This window comes from Schistocerca americana, chromosome X (genome assembly GCF_021461395.2).
Source record: "Schistocerca americana isolate TAMUIC-IGC-003095 chromosome X, iqSchAmer2.1, whole genome shotgun sequence".
NCBI lineage: Eukaryota > Metazoa > Arthropoda > Insecta > Orthoptera > Acrididae > Schistocerca > Schistocerca americana.
In genome coordinates, this window is record NC_060130.1 from 801,744,855 (window position 1) to 801,765,999 (window position 21,145).

A 21,145-nucleotide genomic window follows, 5' to 3' on the forward strand; every position below is an offset into this window, starting at 1 on the left:
CATTGGACAAACAACTCGTACTGTCCAATAAAGATGTACAGAACACCAGAGGTACACATGACTTCTACAACCTAACAAGTCGGCTGTGGCAGAGCACTGTATTGATAATCGTCACAGTATGTTGTATGACAACGTCGAAATTTTGGCAACTACATCATCATTTTGGGACTCTATAGTAAAGGAGGCAATTGAAATTCGCTTGACGATGAACTTAATTAATAGAGATAGTGGTTTCAATCTTGATAAATCCTGGAATCCGGCACTTGCTGTAATAAACTCGCAAAGACGTTGTCACAGTCCAGCTCACAATGATATATCGATATGCCAACAAAGATCAACTGCGGAGTCTTAGATACAACTCGCGCATTATGCACGTCTCTGCCGCCGAGCAACGGCTGTGGCGCATTTGCATCTGTGGCCACATGCGCAGTCGCGCGGTACAACAGTATAAAGGGACGAAGCAAGCACTGGAGCGGCAGTCTTGAGGCTCACTCTGAAGATGGCTGAACGTTTTACAGCCAAAATATTAGAAGAAGAAGGAGATTTCTTGCAGCTGCACACCCAAAACTTAATGGAACTTGTTACTGGATATTTCTGGCAAAGTACCAATGTAGTCAACAATCAGCATTTAGGATTGTTAATTGTTGATGAAACATATTCAAAAAGTCCTTACCAGGTATTGCTCATCCATGCAGTCAATGTGAGGTCCTATTACAGTAAAATATTTCATTCCTTGTGGTGGAGAGGCATATGGAATGTCAACAGTAACCTGAAAAGAGAAGTTTATTGCTGTTTGGGTACAGAATTTATAGACAGTACCCCTTAATGCTCTTCAGTCCAATAGCAAATTTTTCCAAAATTATTGTACTTTTTTTTTGATTTAATAACTAATAAATTCAAAGCAATCAAAATTAATTTTAACATAGTTTCAACATATTATGTGAACTTCTGGAAGATGGAGTAAAAGAAATGTCTCATAGAATAGTCCATATATATTTTATGAAGTATTTTCAATTAACTCTGAATGAATATAGTAAGCACATCAAAAAATTATGTTAACCAATTCAGTTCATGGAGCACACACTCACAGAGACAAGGATTGGGGGTTAGGACCTTGCATATAGAATCAAAGAAGTGTTGTACTCTCCCCCCTCCTTACTAACTCCAGTTGCTGTCCACAATAAGCAAAGCCTTTTCTGAAAAATTTGAGAGGAGTGAAGATTACAATAACCTTTCTAATTTACTTAGCTTTTCTTGTAGAGTTGGGTCCAGCTCTTCTTGCCTAGGGATCTGGTTCTTGAAGCTGAAATTCTTACATTTTAGGTACTCATGGTTTAACTGATCTAAATAAATTTGAAGGTTTTTGTTGCAGAATTTTTGTTGTTATGTTAATATATTTTGTCACATATTAGTATATCATAGAGTCTTCAGAATTTTCACTGTAACAAAGTCAAAATTACATTGTTTGCCCAAAATACAAAAATACGTCCTATCACATCTGCTGCATGCTCACTACTACTTCGCTCTGCAGTAATAACCATATTCCAAAGGGTTTACAGTTTTTCTTGACAAATGAATTTCTATCAATTTCAGTTATTATTTCATAAATGAATCCAAGTAAACATAGTGAACAGTACTAGATTGCATAGTTAATAACAGTAATTTTAAGTGTGCCAACTAATTTATAATTTCAAATAATTCTAAAAAAAATAACTTAACTCTACATTCAGAGCTAGCACTCATCAATTGCAAAATCAAAAATAAAGTAATTCCTTTTCATAAAGTTTAGCTTGAAATATAATATATTGTGCAGAAAATTATATGAAAATTTTCAGAAAAGCAGCCGAGATAATATTGACCCATCCAAAATTCAAAAAATAATACTGATATCAACAACTACTGTTGAGGAAAAGTAATGTTAGAGGAATATGTCCCATTGCAGTGTTCATTTGAGACATTTTTGAAACCACATTGAATTCAAGTAGGGAAGAATGTAATGGCATTTCAGTTATTAGGATTATGGATAAACTGTGATACATTGCAAAAATGGCCCTGAGCACTATGGGACTTAACATCTGTGGTCATCAGTCCCCTAGAACTTAGAACTGCTTAAACCTAACTAACCTAAGGACATCACACACATCCATGCCCGAGGCAGGATTTGAACCTGCGACCGGAGCAGTCGCGCGGTTCCGGACTGAGCGCCTAGAACTGCTAGACCACCGCGGCCGGCGATACATTGCAATTGAAAATATTTTGAATGCTGAACAACTTAAAGTAGCAAATATTTTTCATTCTAGTCTGTCTTGTAAAAAACTTCGAATATATTTACAAGAGGCTTTGCCAACAGAGTTCATCAAAACTGTTTTGTGTAACATCTTTAAAATGATAAGTGGAAAGTACAAGCTATAAACCATCTAAATATCCAATCAAAAATAAGGATGAAACTATCTGCTTCCTCCAAAAATGGAATAAGAGAAATAGTGGATGGCCCTTCTGACAAACAGATTATCCATAGTTACAAAAAAATATTATATCAGTTGTTGATTCCAACATAAATGCCATAAATGAATCCTGTGAATCAGCAGGATTTATTGATATGATTAAAGTGTATAGATTCAAGTTCATAGAATTTGGAACAGAAAAGGAGTGAATGATTCTAAAAATGTTACAGCAGAACAGATGCCTGGTAAAAACATCCAATAATTAACTTCAGTTTACCTACGTCATCTACTCATGTACAGATAACTTCACAGTCAGACTAAAATTTGACCTCAATAGAAACCATATTTTTGTTGACAGCAATGAACATTGCCCCTCCTATATCATCTAATTTGTCAGTTTGATAAATGTTCCATGTCTTAATAAATATTACAGTTCTCTCTACTTTGGGTTTCAGGCACCTCACAGTTCTGAGAATAATGTGACTACTTTCCTGGAGGGTAGTAAGTTCAGGAACTTGATTACGAATAGTTCAACCATTTACTGCTAAAATTATGACTGTCAAGGTATCTCTTCTTTGTGCACAATCAAATTTCACCCTCAATGTATCAATTAGTGAATGTTCATCAGAGGCCCTCAAATTACCATGCAGCCTAAAAAACATCCACGTGCACTCCACAAGTACTCTGCTAACCAAGTAGTTACTTCCTTTGTGTAGTGCACCCCTGACCTACTAAGGGGGATCCTACAACTCTTCATCCTGTACAAAAGTCAAGAAATCTGCAGCCAAGACCATCACGGAATCGATGGAGCCTTAGACCATCCACTTGGTTCCAAAAGAAAGGGCCCAATCAATTCTAGGAATAATGTTGCAAATTATAAGTTTTGCTTGCACTCTGTGCATGAAGCTAGCCTCTTCACCACTTCCACCAGCCACCCATATGAAGTAACAAGGGACTGGTCCAGTCCAACATGTTGAAACCCACCATGAAATTTTTATGCAGCAACAATACAACAAAAGAAATGCACTGTCAAAATTTTAGCTGCTAACTTACACTGAAAGTTTCTTTTTTTTCAAAATTTTTGAAATTAGTCATTTTCGCTACATGAATAACTGCTTTCAACAGTGTTTTGTACCGTGTTTTCCTGCCAAGTGCATGATCAGTGATGACAAGAGAGTGCAGCACCACATAGTGCCACATGGCACAAATATCCAGAGTGATGTATGGATTTGAAGCATCTAAACAATAATAAAGTGCTGCTTGACACAGACACATTAGTTAAATTATTAGGCATGATGTTGCAAAGTGATATGAGATGGAGTGAGTACATCAAGTTGGCAGTTGTAAAGGTAAATGCTTGACTTCATTTTATGGAGATAATTTTGGGAAACTGTAGCTCATTTATAAAGGAGACAGCATAGACAACACTGATGTGACCCATTCTTGTGTACTGTTCAAATGTTTGGGATCCACATCAGGTTGGATTTAAGATTAAAAGAAGGCATAAAAGCAATTCAGAGACATGCTGCTAGATTCATTACTGGTAGGTCCAACCAGGACACAAGTATCGATTTTCCATCAACCAATGACATGCAGCTGCCACATTGTGCATTTGCAGCATGCTACAGCTCCAGTAAGGGTGTACATTGCTCCAGCCACCTGGAGAGCTACAAATTTGCAATTTTCAACATTTTTCGAAAACTACTTCCAGTGCATCTTAGGAGCTAAAATATTGATAGTGTCTTTCGTCAGGGGTATTCTTCCTGTATAAATAAATTCAGGGCATGTTTTGACATGTTGGACCATTCCCTTGTGAGGATGGCCTCAGAGCCTTAGTGACAGAACACTGATGCTGATGTGAGGCACAACTTGTGGACAACTACACCCTCCATGCTTGATAGCCTCAGGCAGAGCCACCTCCACATTACTGATGAGATCCCCCATCAGACATATTGAGTCATGGAATGTGTATCAGAAAGAGCCTGTAGAAGGGGGAGTGTTCATTGCAGTTGACAAAAATACTGTCTCTATTTAGATTGTAGTCCAGTGCAACAGTGAAGGTATGTGGTCACATATAACAGGTGTAGGTGAAACAAAGTTAATTGCTGGATGTTTTTTACTGGCCACCCAATTTTGCTGTGACAGTTCTAGAGTCATTAAGAGAAAGTCTACAGTCAGCAGTGTGTAAATACCCAGATCATGCAATACTAGTTGGAGGCAACTTTAACATACCAAGTATAGATTGGGATGTCTATGCATTCATTGCAGGGGGGTAGAGACAGACAGCCATACAGAAAACTTTTGAACACATTTTCTGCAACCTGTCATGAGCAACTACCTTGGCAGCCCACATTCAATGGAAATATCTTAGACCTTGTGGCTACAAACAGGCCAGATCTTATTGACAATTTCAGTATAGAAATGGGGATTAGAGTTCATGATGTCATTATAGCAAGTATAGTTACAAAAGTTAATAAATCAGTCAAGAAGACTAGGAGAGTGTTTTGGCCCAGGTAGAGCAGATAAGCAGTTGTCAGCATCTCACTCAGAGAGTGAAGTGATGTCACTTAATTCTAATAAGATGGACGGTCAAAGTTGAAGCACACTGTAAATTGTGATCTGGAGAGTTATCTGCCAAGTAAGTGGACAAAGGATGGAAAAGACATGCCATAGTTTAATATCAAAATTCAGAAGATGCTGGGGAAGCAGAGGCTGTTGCACTCTCTGTTCAAAATAGAATGCACAAATGACAACAAGCAATGGTTAGTACAGATTTGTGCACCTGTGAAAATATCTATGCATGAAGCATACAACAACTAGCACTGTCATACATTAATAAAAGATCTAACAGATAACCCAAGAAAATTCTGGTCTCACATAAAATAAATAAACATGTTGCTTTCATTCAGTCCCATGTTGACCAGTCTGGTGTGGCAGTTGAAGATAGTAAATCGAATGCTGAAGTTTTGAATTTCACATTCAAGAAATCATTTGCATAGGAGAATCATACAAAGATACCATCATTTGACCATTGGACAGACTCCCATATGGATGAAAAGTTGGTTTTACAAAGAGTACTCTATGGCACTGGCCTCTTACCTAGCTTCCATTTACCATGAATCTTTCTCCCAACACAAAGTCCCAAGGGACTGGAAAAAAAGCACTGGTGACTCCTGTCTATAAGAAGGGCAAAAGAATAGACCCACAAAGTTGCAGGCCAATATCCTTAACTTCAGTTTGCAGCAAATCCTCAAAAATATTCTCAGATTGAATATAATAAACTTTCTTGAGACTGAGAAGCTTATGTCTTTGATGAAACATGGTTTTAGAAAGCATCACTCATGCATAACTCAACTTGCCCTTTTCTCACTGCAAATTATGGATGAATGGCAGACAGACAAATTCAATATTTATAGATTTCTGAAAGTATTTGACATGGTACCCCGCTGAAGGCTGTTAAGAAAGGAATGAGCTTATGAAATAAGGTCACAGATACTAGAGTGGCTTGAAGACTTCTTAAGTAACAGAACCCAGTATATTGTCCTCAACATCGAGCATTCATCAGAGACTAGGATATTGTCAGGATTGCCATAGGGAAGTGTGACAGTACTGCTGTTGGTCTCTATATACAAAAATGATTTGGGAGACAGTCTGCAGTTGTTTGTTGATGATGCTGTGGTGTACGGTGATGTGTTGAAGTTGAGTGACTGTAGGAAGATACAATATGACTTAGACAAAATTTCTGTCTGGTGTGATGAATGGCAGCTAGCTCCCAACATGGGAAAATGTAAGTTAATGTGGGTGAGTAGGAAAACCAAACCAGTAATGTTCAGATACAGCATTAGTTGTGTACTGCTTGACACAGTCACTTCACTTAAATATCTGGGCATAACATTGCAAAGTGATATGAAATGGAATGAGCATGTGAGGACTGTGGTAGGGAAGGCAAATGATCGACTTTGATTTATTGGAAGAATTTCGGGAATGTGGGGTTCATCTGTAAAGACATATTTCTGAATACTGCTTGAGTGTTTGGGATCCATATCAGGTTGAATTGAAGGAGGACATTGAAGCAATTCAGAGATGGGCTGCTAGATATGTCACTGGTAGGTTTGAACAAAATGTGTTATGGAGGTGCTTCAGGAACTCAAATGGTAATCTATGGAGGGGAGGCAACTTTCTTTTCATGCAACACTATTGAAAAAAATTAGAGAGCCATCATCTGAAGCTGACTGATAAATGATTCTACTGCCACCAATGTACTTTGTACATGAGGACCATGAAGATAAGATACAAGAAATTAAGGCTCATATGGAGATGTATAGATAGTCATTTTTCCCTCACTCTATTTGCAAGTACAGCAGGAAAGGAAATGACTAGTAGTGGTACAGGGTACTCTCCATCATGCACTGTATCATAGCTTGTAGTGTATCTATGCAGATGTAGATGTAGATGTACATGTAGATGTAGATGCATATTGGCTTTCTTTCCATACCTGGATACTATTTCCCTAAGGAGCTGTATAAAGTCCCTAATGTTGGTACTCTTGATAACTAGTAAATACCTCCCCTTGTGTGCCTGCTTGGAACCTGCTGAAGGGGCAGCCACCTGTCCACTCACAGGATGAATGGGCAAGGCCAGATAGCCAGCCACCACATTGATTTTCCATCTCAAGCAATGCGTTACAACCTACAATTCTGTGCATGGTGAGTGCAGATTCCCCATTATGTATACACTGCAAGGTGCCTAAGGAGCAGAGCCCATGGGCAAAACAGCTGAGGTGCCCATGTGGTTCACCATACGCTCTTCCACCACTACGCCCCAAGGCAGCAGCCTGCAGATGGCTGACTGTGACCATAAGTGCCTTCAGCTGCTCATGAACTGCATCCAGCTCCCCATCATCTGCATACAACATGCTCACACCCCATCCATCCCACTAATTTAAGAATTAAACTATGAAACAAATGAAAAGAGCTAAATGTGTGACTTGCTAGTCTCCTGGTGCTTCAAAAATGAAGCCTGTTGGCTGACTGTGGGCAACATTTACCCATTCACCTGGGCTTCCATGGAACTTGTGGTAATAATTAACAGCACAATGACAGCTGGGGGCTATGAGAATACTACTGCAGATATCCTGGTGGCTTATTGCTTGATCTCCCCCCCCCCCCTCCCGCCCCCCCCCCCCCCCCCCAATGATGATGGCATCTTCCAGCAGGATGACTGTCTATGTTACAAGCCCAGAATCATATTACAATGGTTTGAGGAGCATGGTAGTGTTCAAGAATTGTCTTGGCCACCAAATGCACTAGATCTGAACCTGATGTAGAACATCTGGGACACTACCAAGTGCCAGTTTTGTGCCAACAAATGTCCTCTCTGTAATTTATGGGAATTGCATGACCTGTGTATAGACATCTGGTTCCACATACCTTCAAAACCTAGGATCATAGCAAGTTGGTTCGTATGAAAGTGTAACAGAAATGCTTGAGGAAGGTAAATGGGATATAGTTCTCATGAAACACAGTTGCATAAATTTAGAGAACATTATTTTGAAGAAGATTGTGTGACCATTTTGCAGCCATCATTGTATATCTCTTGCAGGCATCATGAGAATAAAATGAGAAATTTTAGGACATGTAGAGATGCATACAAACATTAATTTTGCCCTCTCTATGGACTGAGTGCAAGTGGAATTGCAACAAAGTAGATAACATTGTTGTGAAGTACCCTCAGGTGAGTTGTTGTATATATATATGTAGATATGTAGATGTTTCTATTACCTGTGCTTTCTTTAAGCTGTGTGATGGACAGTAATTACCACATCCAAAATCTACAGCAAAGACAGAGAAAATGGGAATTCTTGCCTCTACAAAAGTAATCGACACCAAAAATATATTAGGAAAAAAAAAAAAGCTTTACTGGCTCATTTCCTCACTTCAAGTTTATTACATCAATTGGAACCATGAGAACCTGTAATGTCAAAATTTCAGCTTCAAGAATCAGCCCCCAGATGTGAAGAACTGGAACCAACTATGAGAAAAGAAGATAAGTAAAGGGCTCATTGTAAATCTTACTCCTCTCGGAGCTTATTAAAAGAGTTAACTATAAAGACTGAGACATTCAACAAATTATGTGAGGGAGAGGTAGATTACAAACAGTAGCTGAGGAGAGAACCTGGAATTACTTCTCACAACAGAAGATCATCAGATTATCAATAACAATGAGAAAAGTGACACTGAATGCACTGCTTAGGAAACAAGATGTTGAACAAAGAAACAATAAATGCCCTAGAAATAATTTCTTTCCAGAGACACAAAGAGCATATAATGATTCAGACTGCCAAAATCCAAAAGCAGGGTTATCTACAACTCTTAGCACTGAATACAGATTTGTTATGAACACCAGTGTACAGATGGAAGAAAAATGTACTCCTGGACAGAGAGTGGTGTTATTTACAGAAACATCAAATATTCAAGAATACGTAAACATTAAAAGCATTAGAAATTTTGTTAACCTCCCAGAAATGATAAATACAAAATAACAAATAATTGATGGCGCCAGAAGTACTAATTGCTATGCCACATTACATGCAGCACAACTTATGGTTACTTTCTAATATTTTGATGACATGAGCATAGTAATGCGAAGGGCCCAAACTCAACCACCCAAAACACAGTCACATTGTAGATGAATGCACCTCTAACTCATTTACAGCAAATAGTTTAAGCCTTAGTCTCACAAAGAGTCATGTTACACAATTTAAAATACCTCTACCGGAAATAGAAAGTAACATCATGTCATAAATAAAAAACTTCATCTTAAATTTTAGATTTCCAGCTATATGGTAAGCTAAATTGACTCAAAAATTATATATAATAATCAAGAAGCCTAATTTGGAATATTTTGCTTTTAAAAGTACCTCTGACTGTGCTGACCTGAAGACTTGGGTTACTATGTATACATTCACCCCTGTTTTCTTATAGTAAGTTTTCCAAGACATCATTGTCCAAAAACGCTTGTCAACAAAATGTAGCATATATTATTAATGTCTCCTTATGCAAATTATCTAGAATCAAAGTGTAAAATTCATGTTAACAATTTAAAGAGTAAATAATACACTTATCATAAATATATGTAAATCCCTGATAATTATCAGTGAAGTCATGTAAATATTAAACTAACATTCCTGAAGATTTAATACCATGCTGTTGAACAAAATACAGTGGAAGAATCACAGGGTACCGGATTGATATAATCAGAGACTGAGCTGGAATTTTTTGTGATCTTTCTAAGGCATTCGATTGCGTGAACCATGAGATTTTTCTGAGAAAGGCAGAATTTTATGGATTAACTGGAGAAGCAGGGATGTGGCTTGCCTCCTATTTGAAGGAACGGAAACAGAAAGTCATGGTAAACGACACTAATGGGGAACCAGTGTCCTCTTCTTGGAGCACAATAAACTGTGGAGTCCCACAGGGCTCTATTCTGGGTCCTCTACTTTTCCTTATTTTCATAAATGACCTTCCAATGTGTACAAGGGCTAAGATAAAATTTACTTTGTTTGCTGATGACACATCGATTCTGGTAGACAATTCAACAAATACTGATCTTGAAATCACTGTAAATGAAATTTTTCAAGAGACCTTTAACTGGTTTACCTCTAGTGGATTATCACTAAATTTTGAAAAAACTCAATTGATTCAATTCCATACAAGCCAAAATATCGAAGGGGAGATTAATGTTAAATACAATGATGGGAATTTAGCAAGAGTGGAGTCAACAAAGTTCCTGGGTCTACTTGTTAATAGCAACCTAAATTGGTCGTAACACATTCCTTACCTATATAAAAAAAACTAAGCTCAGCAATTTACGCTATTCATGTGATTGCTTCCTTCAGTGACTTAAATACTTTGAAAGCTGCCTATTTTGGTTATTTGCATGCCCTGATGGCCTATGGAATTATATTCTGGGGAAACCAGCCAAAGGCAAACAAAATCCTCATAGCCCAGAAAAGAGTCATTAGGATTCTGTGTGGTGTCAATTACAAACATTCCAGCAGGAAACTCTTCCAAGAACTGAGAATACTCACAGCAGTATCTCAGTACATTTTCTCTCTCATGTGTTTCTTGTGTGAAAACCATTCCCTTTTTGAAATGAACAGCATGTATCATAGCTACGACACTAGGGTAAAAAATGATCTACATCTTGAGCAAAAGAATCTAAGTTTGGTGCAAAAAGAAGTACACTACTCTTGCATAAAAATATTTAATGCTCTCCCTCAGGCAATAAAAATGTCAGTTACTGATCCACCTACTTTTAAAGATCAACTTAAACAGTATCTTCTAAGTAAAACCATTTACTCACTGGATGAATTTATGTATGAGAATATGTGAATTAATTTTGATCTATTGTAACTCTGTTCAATGTAATTTGTAACTTTTTACAAAAAACAATTCTTGTAAACATTTTTTCTATGTAACATATCATTCATTGTACAACCTATTATTACAAACAAATGTCTCAAATCTATGTAAATGACACGTTCTACACCCAAGCGATTTATCGCTAATGGGTCTACAGAACACGAATGAAATAAATAAATAAATAAAATAAATATGAAGAAAAATTATATGACAGTAATTGATTGAAGAGAAGTTTGTGCAGCAAACTGATGTCCAGAACAGTTGATAAGACTGATAGTAGAGCACTGTATTAAAGTTTATGTGCACTTGAAGCAGAGGAAGAGTATGAGGGAAAGAACTGTTTGTACCTTTTTGTGCATGCAGTTTCTACCCTAAGCTTAAGAGTCACATTCCAGTACAAGTGATATGTTCCTCCCTGAAAGCTGTTACAATTTTGTTTATAAATCTTTACAAGGTGATATAGGTCATACTTTGAATCTTTTCTATATCAGCTGTTTCAATATTTCTGTGGCACATTATTTCAAGTCAGGAAACCTATTACCATTCTACGTCTATATCTGTATATACACCCAACAAATCATCCCTCAGTATTTGGCAGTCTATCCCATGTACTATAGTAGCTTTCCCCCTTTTTGTTCTTGAAATTTTGCAAGTAAGTCTCTTCATAATGCATAAGATCTCTCTTGTAGCATCTTCCATTAAAGTGGGATGGGCATCTCTGTGAGTCTCTTGCACTTTGTAAATGAACATTTGATAAAATGTGCTGTTCTTCTTCAGATCCCCTCTATTAGTAATTCATGGCAAGAGCTTGGGAGTGGTGATGAAAACTCAGTAATGAGTTGAATGAGGGATTTGTAAGTTGCCTCCTTTCTAAGCCAATTACACTTCTTCTGGCCATTTATGTATACTACATAACATTTGTTTCTTTTGAGGGTAAACTCATGCAATCCTCTCCAGATCATCCTGTGTTTTGCTACAATTTCCTCAGACTATGATATCTACACAAAAGCACCCTCTGTGACCAGTCTTATGTAGCTTCTGATATTACCCACAATATTATTTATATATGGGGTGAATCAGATGCCTACTGACAAACTTTAAGAGGCTGTTCAGGTATACCTTCCGGCTATTTTATATAAACGACCCATAGCCCCTGGTGGCTCATTACAAAGTAATATTGTAATTATGATTTATTCAGTTTGTCACTACAATCACCCTCATTTCTATGAAAATACCTTCACAACAGTGAAAAAGGCTGTAACACAAAATAACCAAAATGTGCAACACACGACACATAGTAATGCAACAACCCTCAGACAAAACACGTACACTTTTATTACAGTGTGTTCAGTCTGTTTTTTTCAGTGTACAGCACAATATGTAAGAAATGCAGAACTGTTTCCTTACAGGTATTGTTCAAACTTTGAGCACCATACCCATGGCAGAGTTTACAGTGATGCACCATCGACAGTCTTACGAGCTCACTAATTCCAGTAGTTTCACATACTTCTTCCACAGCTGCGATAATTCCAGTACTCAGGTCCATGTGAGTATTAATCAGAGTCTCAAAAACTAGAGGCTCTTCATATGCCCCCAGAAGAAGAAGTCCACGTGTGTCATGTCTGGTGAGTGACCAATCCATTGCTAACCAAATAAAATTCAATTACTCTGCAATAAAGAACGGGAGACCATTATTCCCTTATACCCAAATACTCAGAAAGTATCACAGAAGCACCTCTGAAGGTTTATCAGTTGAATTTTGATTTATGGTGGATCTTGGAAGCAGTAACGGTCCTATTATGTCTTAGATTACACCCAATGCTGCATTCTGTCTGCCACATTCTCCCCATTAAGAATGACATCCTGAGCTCTAATCGCAAGGAAGTCTGCAATCCAATGAAAAAGTATGTCCAATATTCAATAAACTCATACCTCATTTGTTATTGACAATATAAGACTGTATTAAGTGCCTTATGTAAGTCAGTGTACACAACATTAACCTGTGCCCCATGATATATTGCTTTCAGGATGTCATGGGTAAGTAGAGAGAGCTGAGTTTCATGAGATCAGTTTTTCGAGAATCCATGTTGATTCAGACTTAGAAGACTTCGCCAAAAATGCCATAGTATGTGAGTATAAGATGCATTCCATATTTCTATAGCACACATGAGTCTGTAGACCAACAGTTAAGCTCATCTATCTGATTACTTTCCTTGATAGTATGAATAACCAGCACCTTTTCAAGTCATTGCTCCAGCAACCTATGATAAACAGCTACAGGAAGAGAAGCAAATTCTGTTTTATAGTCTATAAAGAATTGTTTAGATGTCCTATCAGATCCAGTCACATCTAATTTGTTGAGTGATTTTAGTTAATTTTCTATTCTTTTATCACTAATCCTGATATCAGCAACTGTGGCACTCGTACAGTCATTACCAACAGAAGCATTTAGTAAGGATAATACATGTATGAGCTGTCCACTCTAGAACCTCTTATAGACATCTCTTTAAATAGTTGGGCAGACTGATAGCAGCTGCTTGGTTCATTTACTCCCTTACGGAGGTTGTTGGCAACAATCAATCATAGTGTGAAAACTACAGTAACATTCATACGTATAATACTAGAATTAGAAATTATTTACACTAATCATCATCCAGCCTTACTGTGGTGCAGAAAGTAGTGAGTTAGTTGGGCAGAAACTCCCATCTATGCAGCAGCACATCAAAGCACAGTGTTTTGTTTGTGAGTTGTAGTGAGCTTCTAATAACTAGAAGAAACTTATTTTTATATATTGTGTGCATTTTAGTCTAAATTCTTACATTTCTTGCATGTCTGTGTATATCTAATAAGCACAGTTCAGTGTTTTAACATCAGTGTAGTGTATATTTCTACTGTTTCTACCACAACAGCTGTTTGTTTCTGAGTGAATAGCCAGTTATGGTGTAAAACTCATTAGTTTGATAGCTGCTCTCATCTCTGCAGCAGCAGTGTGTTTGCACTCACAGTTCCACACTTCAGTATCTGTCTAGTCTATAGATCTGCCATCTTCAGTGTGGATAGAGACTAGATTGCTGTATTTAGATGTGAACTGAGTTGGTGACAGTTTGCTCACAGCTCCAGGTAGTGCTGGCTTCAGTCATGCTGCTTGAGACTATTGCCAGTGGGCATTATTGTGGAGGGTCACACATGGGGATGCAGGGTACATCCACCACATCCCTCATAATTCACTACTGTTACCACCAAGGTTACTGCCTGTATTGAGGATGAACCTTCATCTGTGGGTGAGTAGGAGTTTGTTTCAAACTGTAGCAGCCAGCAAAAGGCCTCCCCAGTTTGCCTGAAAAGCAGGTTTCAGGTGCTATCTGCAGCTGACAAAGATCCTGATTCAGATGCAGTTGCTTGCCCTGCTCAAGAGGAAGCCTCTCAGTTCACAATACCTGGGCATTCACAGAGGGTGGGATTACTGGTAGTTGGGAGTTCCATTGTTAGGTATATAACATGGTCCCTTAGCGATAAGGCTGCCAAAGAGGCAAAGAAATCCAGTGTGCACTATGTGTGCATACTGGGAGGAGTCATTCCAGATGTGGATAAAGAGCACAGGGTGCAGTAAACTGCAGGTGATGGCCCATGTCGGTACTAATGATGTGTGTTGCTTTGTATCAGAAGAGATTTGTCTCATTTTTGGCAGCTAGCTAAAGTGGTAAAAACTGCCAGTATTGCTTGCAAGATATAGGCATTGTCGACAGGATCAATTGTGGACCTATGGTACAGAGCTGAATGGAGGATCTGAATCAGAGGCTCAGACAGTTATGTACTGTGTAGGTTACAAATTTTCCAAATTGTGCCATTGAGTGGTGGGGTTTTGGGTTCCACATCATAGGTCAGGGGTCTACTACATACAGGAGACATCTACACAAGTAGTAGGGGCTGTGCAGAATGAACTGGGCAGTATTTAGGTTAGAGGGCCTTAGCAAAGTGCATAAATGACTTCAGTGTCAAAGTGTGCAGGAGAAACACAGGATGCTGATAAATATAGCTACAATCAGTAGTGTAACTGTAGACTGTTGCAGCTGTGTTGGGAAAGAACCAGAGCTGGAAGCACTAACAGCTCAGATTGTTATAGGTACCAAGAACTGATGAAGCCAGAGATAAGTTCATCCAAAATTTTTACAGAGGACCTATTGGTGTTCAGAATGGTTAGATTAAATGCAGTTCATGGTGGTGTGTTTGGTGCTGTTAGAAATAGTTTATCTTTTACTGAAATTGAAGCAGATACTTCCTGAGAGTTAGTATGGGTAGAGTTTATAAATTAATAATTGGTTCCCCTTGCCAGAAACCCCCTCCACCCCTCACATCCCTCCCCCTGCCCCTCCTGCTCAATGATTAAGCTGCTGAACAGTTCAAAGGAAAGTTGAGTATCATATCAAATAGACATCCCACTCGTACAATTATAGTTGATGGTGACTTCATTTTACCCTTGATATGTTGCCAAAAATACATGTTCAAACCTAGTGATGGGTAAAAACATTGTCAGGCATTGTACTAAATACTTTCTGCAAAAATTATTTCAAGCAATCAGTTCAAGAGCCCACTCAGAGTGTAAATGGTTGCAAAAACATACTTAACCTCTTAACAACAAATAATCCTCAGTAAATAGGTAGCATCATGATGCTTATAGGAGTTAGTAATCACAAGTTCACTGTAGCAAGACTGGCCACTGCAACATGAAAATTTACCAGAAAGTAGCTGCAAAATATATATATTTACTAAAGCAAATAAAAATTCACTTGACAGATTCCTAAAGAACAGTGTCCACTCCTTCCCCACCAACTATGTAAGAGTAGACCAAATGTGGCTTAAATTCAAAGAAACAGTATCAGTGGCAACTGAGACATTCACATTGAATAGATTACTACAAGACAGTACTGATGCCACATAGCAGACAAAACAGGTCTGAAAATTGTTGCAGAAGCAAAGAAAATGCATGACAAATTTAAAAGAATACAAAATCTCCAAGGATGGTGATGTTTCACTGATGCTTTAAACTTAGCATGGCCTTCAGTGCAAGATGCGTTTAATAGCTTCCGCAATACAAAGAGAATCAGGTCATATGAAAAGTGCACCAGCAGCAAGACCCAATCAATACGTTCACTCTGCTGTATAAATACTAATGTTACCAACAACAGTGCCATTGAAGTGGAGTTACTAAATATGGTTTCCCAAAATTCCTTCACCAAAGAAGATGAAGTAAACATACAAAATTCAAATCCAGAACTGGTGTCAGCATGAGTAAGTTTGAAGTAAATACCCTCCGTATAGCAAAGCAGTCTAAATCACTTAATAAAAGCAAGTCCTTCAGTTCAGGTAGTACATCAATTAGTTTCCTTCCAGTGTATAGTGATATATTAGCTCTATACATAACAATCAAACACTACTGCTACAGATGATTGCATATCTATATCTAAAGTTTGGAAAGTTGCACAGGTCACAAAAATACTTGTACTCAAGAAAGTATATTTAGATTATTTTTGTGTCTTGAAGAATATTATGTTATTTAATGACAGCAGATGCTAAATTATCCTGACATTGCCATCTTAAGTCTCACTTGCAAAGACCAAAAATCTTATGCTACACAGTAGAGCAGTGTTGCAGCAGCTTGGAAGTGTAAATTTATATGCAGATAACTGTTTTGTTTGTGGAATTTGTGTCATGTTGATCGGAATTAGCTACAGTCACATGAGCTCCATGAATTCTGATAAACACACTTCTAACTTCACACTATAGATGTAATAAATGTACACCTACCAAACTGAATGACACTGAACCACAAATATATATTACCTGACTGCACTACCTGAAGCTAAGTTTTTAGCCTTAAACATTGTGAACCTGTACAGCACTATGCCTGTAGATGAAACATTTGAGGTAATAAGAAAGTGCCTATTAAAAAACAAGATTATGAGCAGACCAGAAATAATAAATCTTATAGATGTACTTACTTTAGTACTCTCACACAATTACTTCTCTTTCAACAACAAAATTTACAAGCAAGATGTAGGGCTAACAATGGGAAGGCCTCTTAGTGGCCTAATAGTAAAAAAAGCTATCAAGGATATAGAGAATAAAATATTGACACTTAAAGATAGTGCTACAACCAAAGTTAAATTCTGTGACAGGTATGTGGATGACACCGTTATTCTGTATGATGGCACAGATGACGATGTGACAAACATCTTAATAAATTCAGTAGCCTCCATAAAAATATTCAATTCATCCATGAGCATAAAGAGAACACCACTATACCTTTTCTTGACATTAAACTACCAAAACGGAACCAAAATCTGTCTTTCAGTGTTTACTGGAAACCTACTGGTACACACACCACTATACAAAATTTCTCTACACATCTCACCTCCCATAAAGCTGCAAATGCTATACAGAACCCACAAATTTCTGGTTCAACATACAGCACTCCAGCAAGAAATAAAAACCGTAAAATGTATCACATTAAAAAATAGATTTGATCCTTCACTCATTAATACAATGTCATGACGTATAAAATATAAATTAAACAAACAAAATCAAACTACACTCACAACTGATTGTACCCCAACAGTTAAATATGTAAAAATGCCTTATATTGATATAACATCTGACAAATTAGCAAAGCTATTAAGAAACACAGATGTAAAAATCAGCTTCAGCACCACCAACAACCTAAGTAGGTAGCTTAAACACAATATAAAACCACTAGATACAGATTTTGATGCATTTGGCATTTACAAAATTACCTCCAGCCAGTGTAACAAATATTATATAGGCCAAACACGCAAAAATTTCAGAACTCAGTTAAAAGACTACATAGAATCCTAAACATTGGATAAATGTAACAAATCAACAGTAGCAATACACATTGAAGACACAGGCCACCCTATGATAGGTGAAGACAACCTTGAAATTTGTCAAAAAATTAGAAAAAGTAAAAGAATGGGTATCGTGGAAGAAATGGAAATTTTCATTCACAATACAAAACATGGAGATAACATTCTTATGAGATAACTAAACTCAAAAATCCAAAATTGTTCAGTAGTGTTCAGCCAATTCTAATGCAGCTGAATTAATTTGTGCCGGTATGAAAGAAATGATTACCAGACTGCCAGTATTGGGAATATTACTAAAATGCTATAGTCAATACTCATCCACATGCTGTAAGACCACCATATTGTATTAAATATATAGTGCAGAAAAATTTGCGTAGTGAATTACATCAAAAATCAGTGTCAAAATAAATAGTGCAATAGTTTTATGTTACACAATAGCTCTGCTAGAGTACCAAAGATGTAAATGAAGCTTTGGGATGCCAAAATGGCCAACCACTGCTCCCCCCCCTCCAAATACCACAGCAGTGAATAGCAAACAAAACGTTTTGTGTAAATTTAGTTTAAGATAATTTATTTTTAAGTAACAGTTTCCTATGTACACTCCTGGAAATGGAAAAAAGAACACATTGACACTGGTGTGTCAGACCCACCATACTTGCTCCGGACACTGCGAGAGGGCTGTACAAGCAACGATCACACGCACGGCACAGCGGACACACCAGGAACCGCGGTGTTGGCCGTCGAATGGCGCTAGCTGCGCAGCATTTGTGCACCGCCGCCGTCAGTGTCAGCTAGTTTGCCGTAGCATACGGAGCTCCATCGCAGTCTTTAACACTGGTAGCATGCCGCGACAGCGTGGACGTGAACCGTATGTGCAGTTGACGGACTTTGAGTGAGGGCGTATAGTGGGCATGCGGGAGGCCGGGTGGACATACCGCCGAATTGCTCAACATGTGGGGTGTGAGATCTCCACAGTACATCGATGTTGTCACCAGTGGTCGGCGGAAGGTGCACGTGCCCGTCGACCTGCGACCGGACCGCAGCGACGCACGGATGCACGCCAAGACCGTAGGATCCTACGCAGTGCCGTAGGGGACCGCACCGCCACTTCCCAGCAAATTAGGGACACTGTTGCTCCTGGGGTATCGGCGAGGACCATTCGCAACCGTCTCCATGAAGCTGGGGTACGGTCCCGCACACTGTTAGGCCGTCTTCCGCTCACGCCCCAACATCGTGCAGCCCGCCTCCAGTGGTGTCGCGACAGGCGTGAATGGAGGGACGAATGGAGACGTGTCGTCTTCAGCGATGAGAGTCGCTTCTGCCTTGGTGCCAATGATGGTCGTATGCGTGTTTGGCGCCATGCAGGTGAGCGCCGCAATCAGGACTGCATACGACCGAGGCACACAGGGCCAACACCCGGCATCATGGTGTGGGGAGCGATCTCCTACACTGGCCGTACACCACTGGTGATCGTCGAGGGGACACTGAATAGTGCACGGTACATCCAAACCGTCATCGAACCCATCGTTCTACCATTCCTAGACCGGCAAGGGAACTTGCTGTTCCAACAGGACAATGCACGTCCGCATGTATCCCGTGCCACCCAACGTGCTCTAGAAGGTGTAAGTCAACTACCCTGCCCAGCAAGATCTCCGAATCTGTCCCCCATTGAGCATGTTTGGGACTGGATGAAGCGTCGTCTCACACGGTCTGCACGTCCAGCACGAACGCTGGTCCAACTGAGGCGCCAGGTGGAAATGGCATGGCAGGCCGTTCCACAGGACTACATCCAGCATCTCTACGATCGTCTCCATGGGAGAATAGCAGCCTGCATTGCTGCGAAAGGTGGATATACACTGTACTAGTGCCGACATTGTGCATGCTCTGTTGCCTGTGTCTATGTGCCTGTGGTTCTGTCAGTGTGATCATGTGATGTATCTGACCCCAGGAATGTGTCAATAAAGTTTCCCCTTCCTGGGACAGTGAATTCACGGTGTTCTTATTTCAATTTCCAGGAGTGTATATAAATGCCCAAAGGTGAACAGAACATGCTCAAAACCCAATGCTGTATGCTAAATTAAACATAAAACAAATAAAGCTGACTGGTACCAGAAAATACAGACAAATAAATATTAAGATTTTATCAGATGTGTTTGCTGTTCAATTACGGGTGTACCAACCTCTCCCAGAGTGTTGTTGTGTTTGAGTAATTCATCAACAGAGTTCATACATTGGAGTGTAGTATGCCAGCAACTGCACTGCAGGTAAGGGTAGGTAAGTTTAACAGGCTGAGGATGTGCGGATGAGCTTCAAAGCTGCAGTACCAACAGGTAGGTTCACATTGCAACTGAGTCCTGCACCCCAGTTTGGCTTCTACATCCTAAGACACACAATTTGTCCTATAGTATGTTGTTGGTTAGCGTTTGGGCAGTTATTTTCTCTCGATGTAAACTGATATATTTTGTTCTGATTAGTACCAAAAAGGCTAAATCCAATTAATTTCTAAGATGTGGAGAATTAACAAAGTTTCAGCTTCCTTGGATTTACATAGCTGTTGATGGAACTTGCATGTGATACTTGAGGTAATTCCTTGCTGTAGTTCCTTGCTGGAAGTAATGATCATGTAAAGTTTGTGTTTATTGACTAGTATGAGTTGGAACAGGGGCTTTCACATTTGTGATTCTACTCATTAGTTGAGAAAAGACACTTTTGATTATGACAGTACTGTGCTGAAACAAGAAAAGTATGTAAGATGTGGGGTCTACAATGCAGACAGAATAAGGAAGCTGGTGAATCATTTCTGCTGAACAGTGAAGTAGTGTGACCATGATCTTCAGCATGAATTCTGGGCATCAGTTTATTCCACCATTTCTTACAGTTCTGTGGCAGCATGTGGGGCTTCCAAAGAAAATGTAGGAGAGTCCTAACAAAATGAGTGAATGAAGTCTGACTAGTTCTTAAAAGAGATGCAGCACCTTATTAAATTTGCATATCACTCTTCTAAACACCTTGTTCTATTAACAATCTTTAATGAGATGAAGACCTGGAGGCTATCACCTATGCTCAAAGTCACCACATTAAAAAAATTAGCAATCCACTAAATATAACCCGAGTGCTTCATCCTCACCAATTACAGATGCTTATTTATAAGGTAGCATTTCTTTCTTGTAAGGGGTGCTTTTAGAAGAGTTTCACAAGACACCTTTTAAGGGCTTTTGGTGAACAGGAGATCAGTCCCTTAATCTAAATGTTTTCATAGATCTGAATTTTGACATGCCAATGACAAATTTTGCAATAGACTTCAATGTAGAAGATTCTTACATTCTCCTATGAAGAGATAAAACCAAATGGTCCGAATTCAAGGCAGCAGTTGAATTTCCTTTGTCAGGCCCTTTGA

At 38.8% G+C, this 21,145-nt stretch overlaps 1 protein-coding gene across 3 annotated transcripts in view; it reads right to left on the minus strand.

Moving 5' to 3' along the window:
* The window catches only part of LOC124555498 (arrestin domain-containing protein 2-like), a 237,641-nt gene that overhangs the window by 93,632 nt on the left and 122,864 nt on the right, over window positions 1-21,145 (minus strand). For all 3 annotated transcript variants that reach the window (XM_047129425.1, XM_047129423.1, XM_047129424.1), the window contains one exon: window positions 674-769. In XM_047129425.1, coding sequence (XP_046985381.1) covers window positions 674-769 — 96 coding nt within the window. The remainder of the gene's footprint in view (window positions 1-673; window positions 770-21,145) is intronic.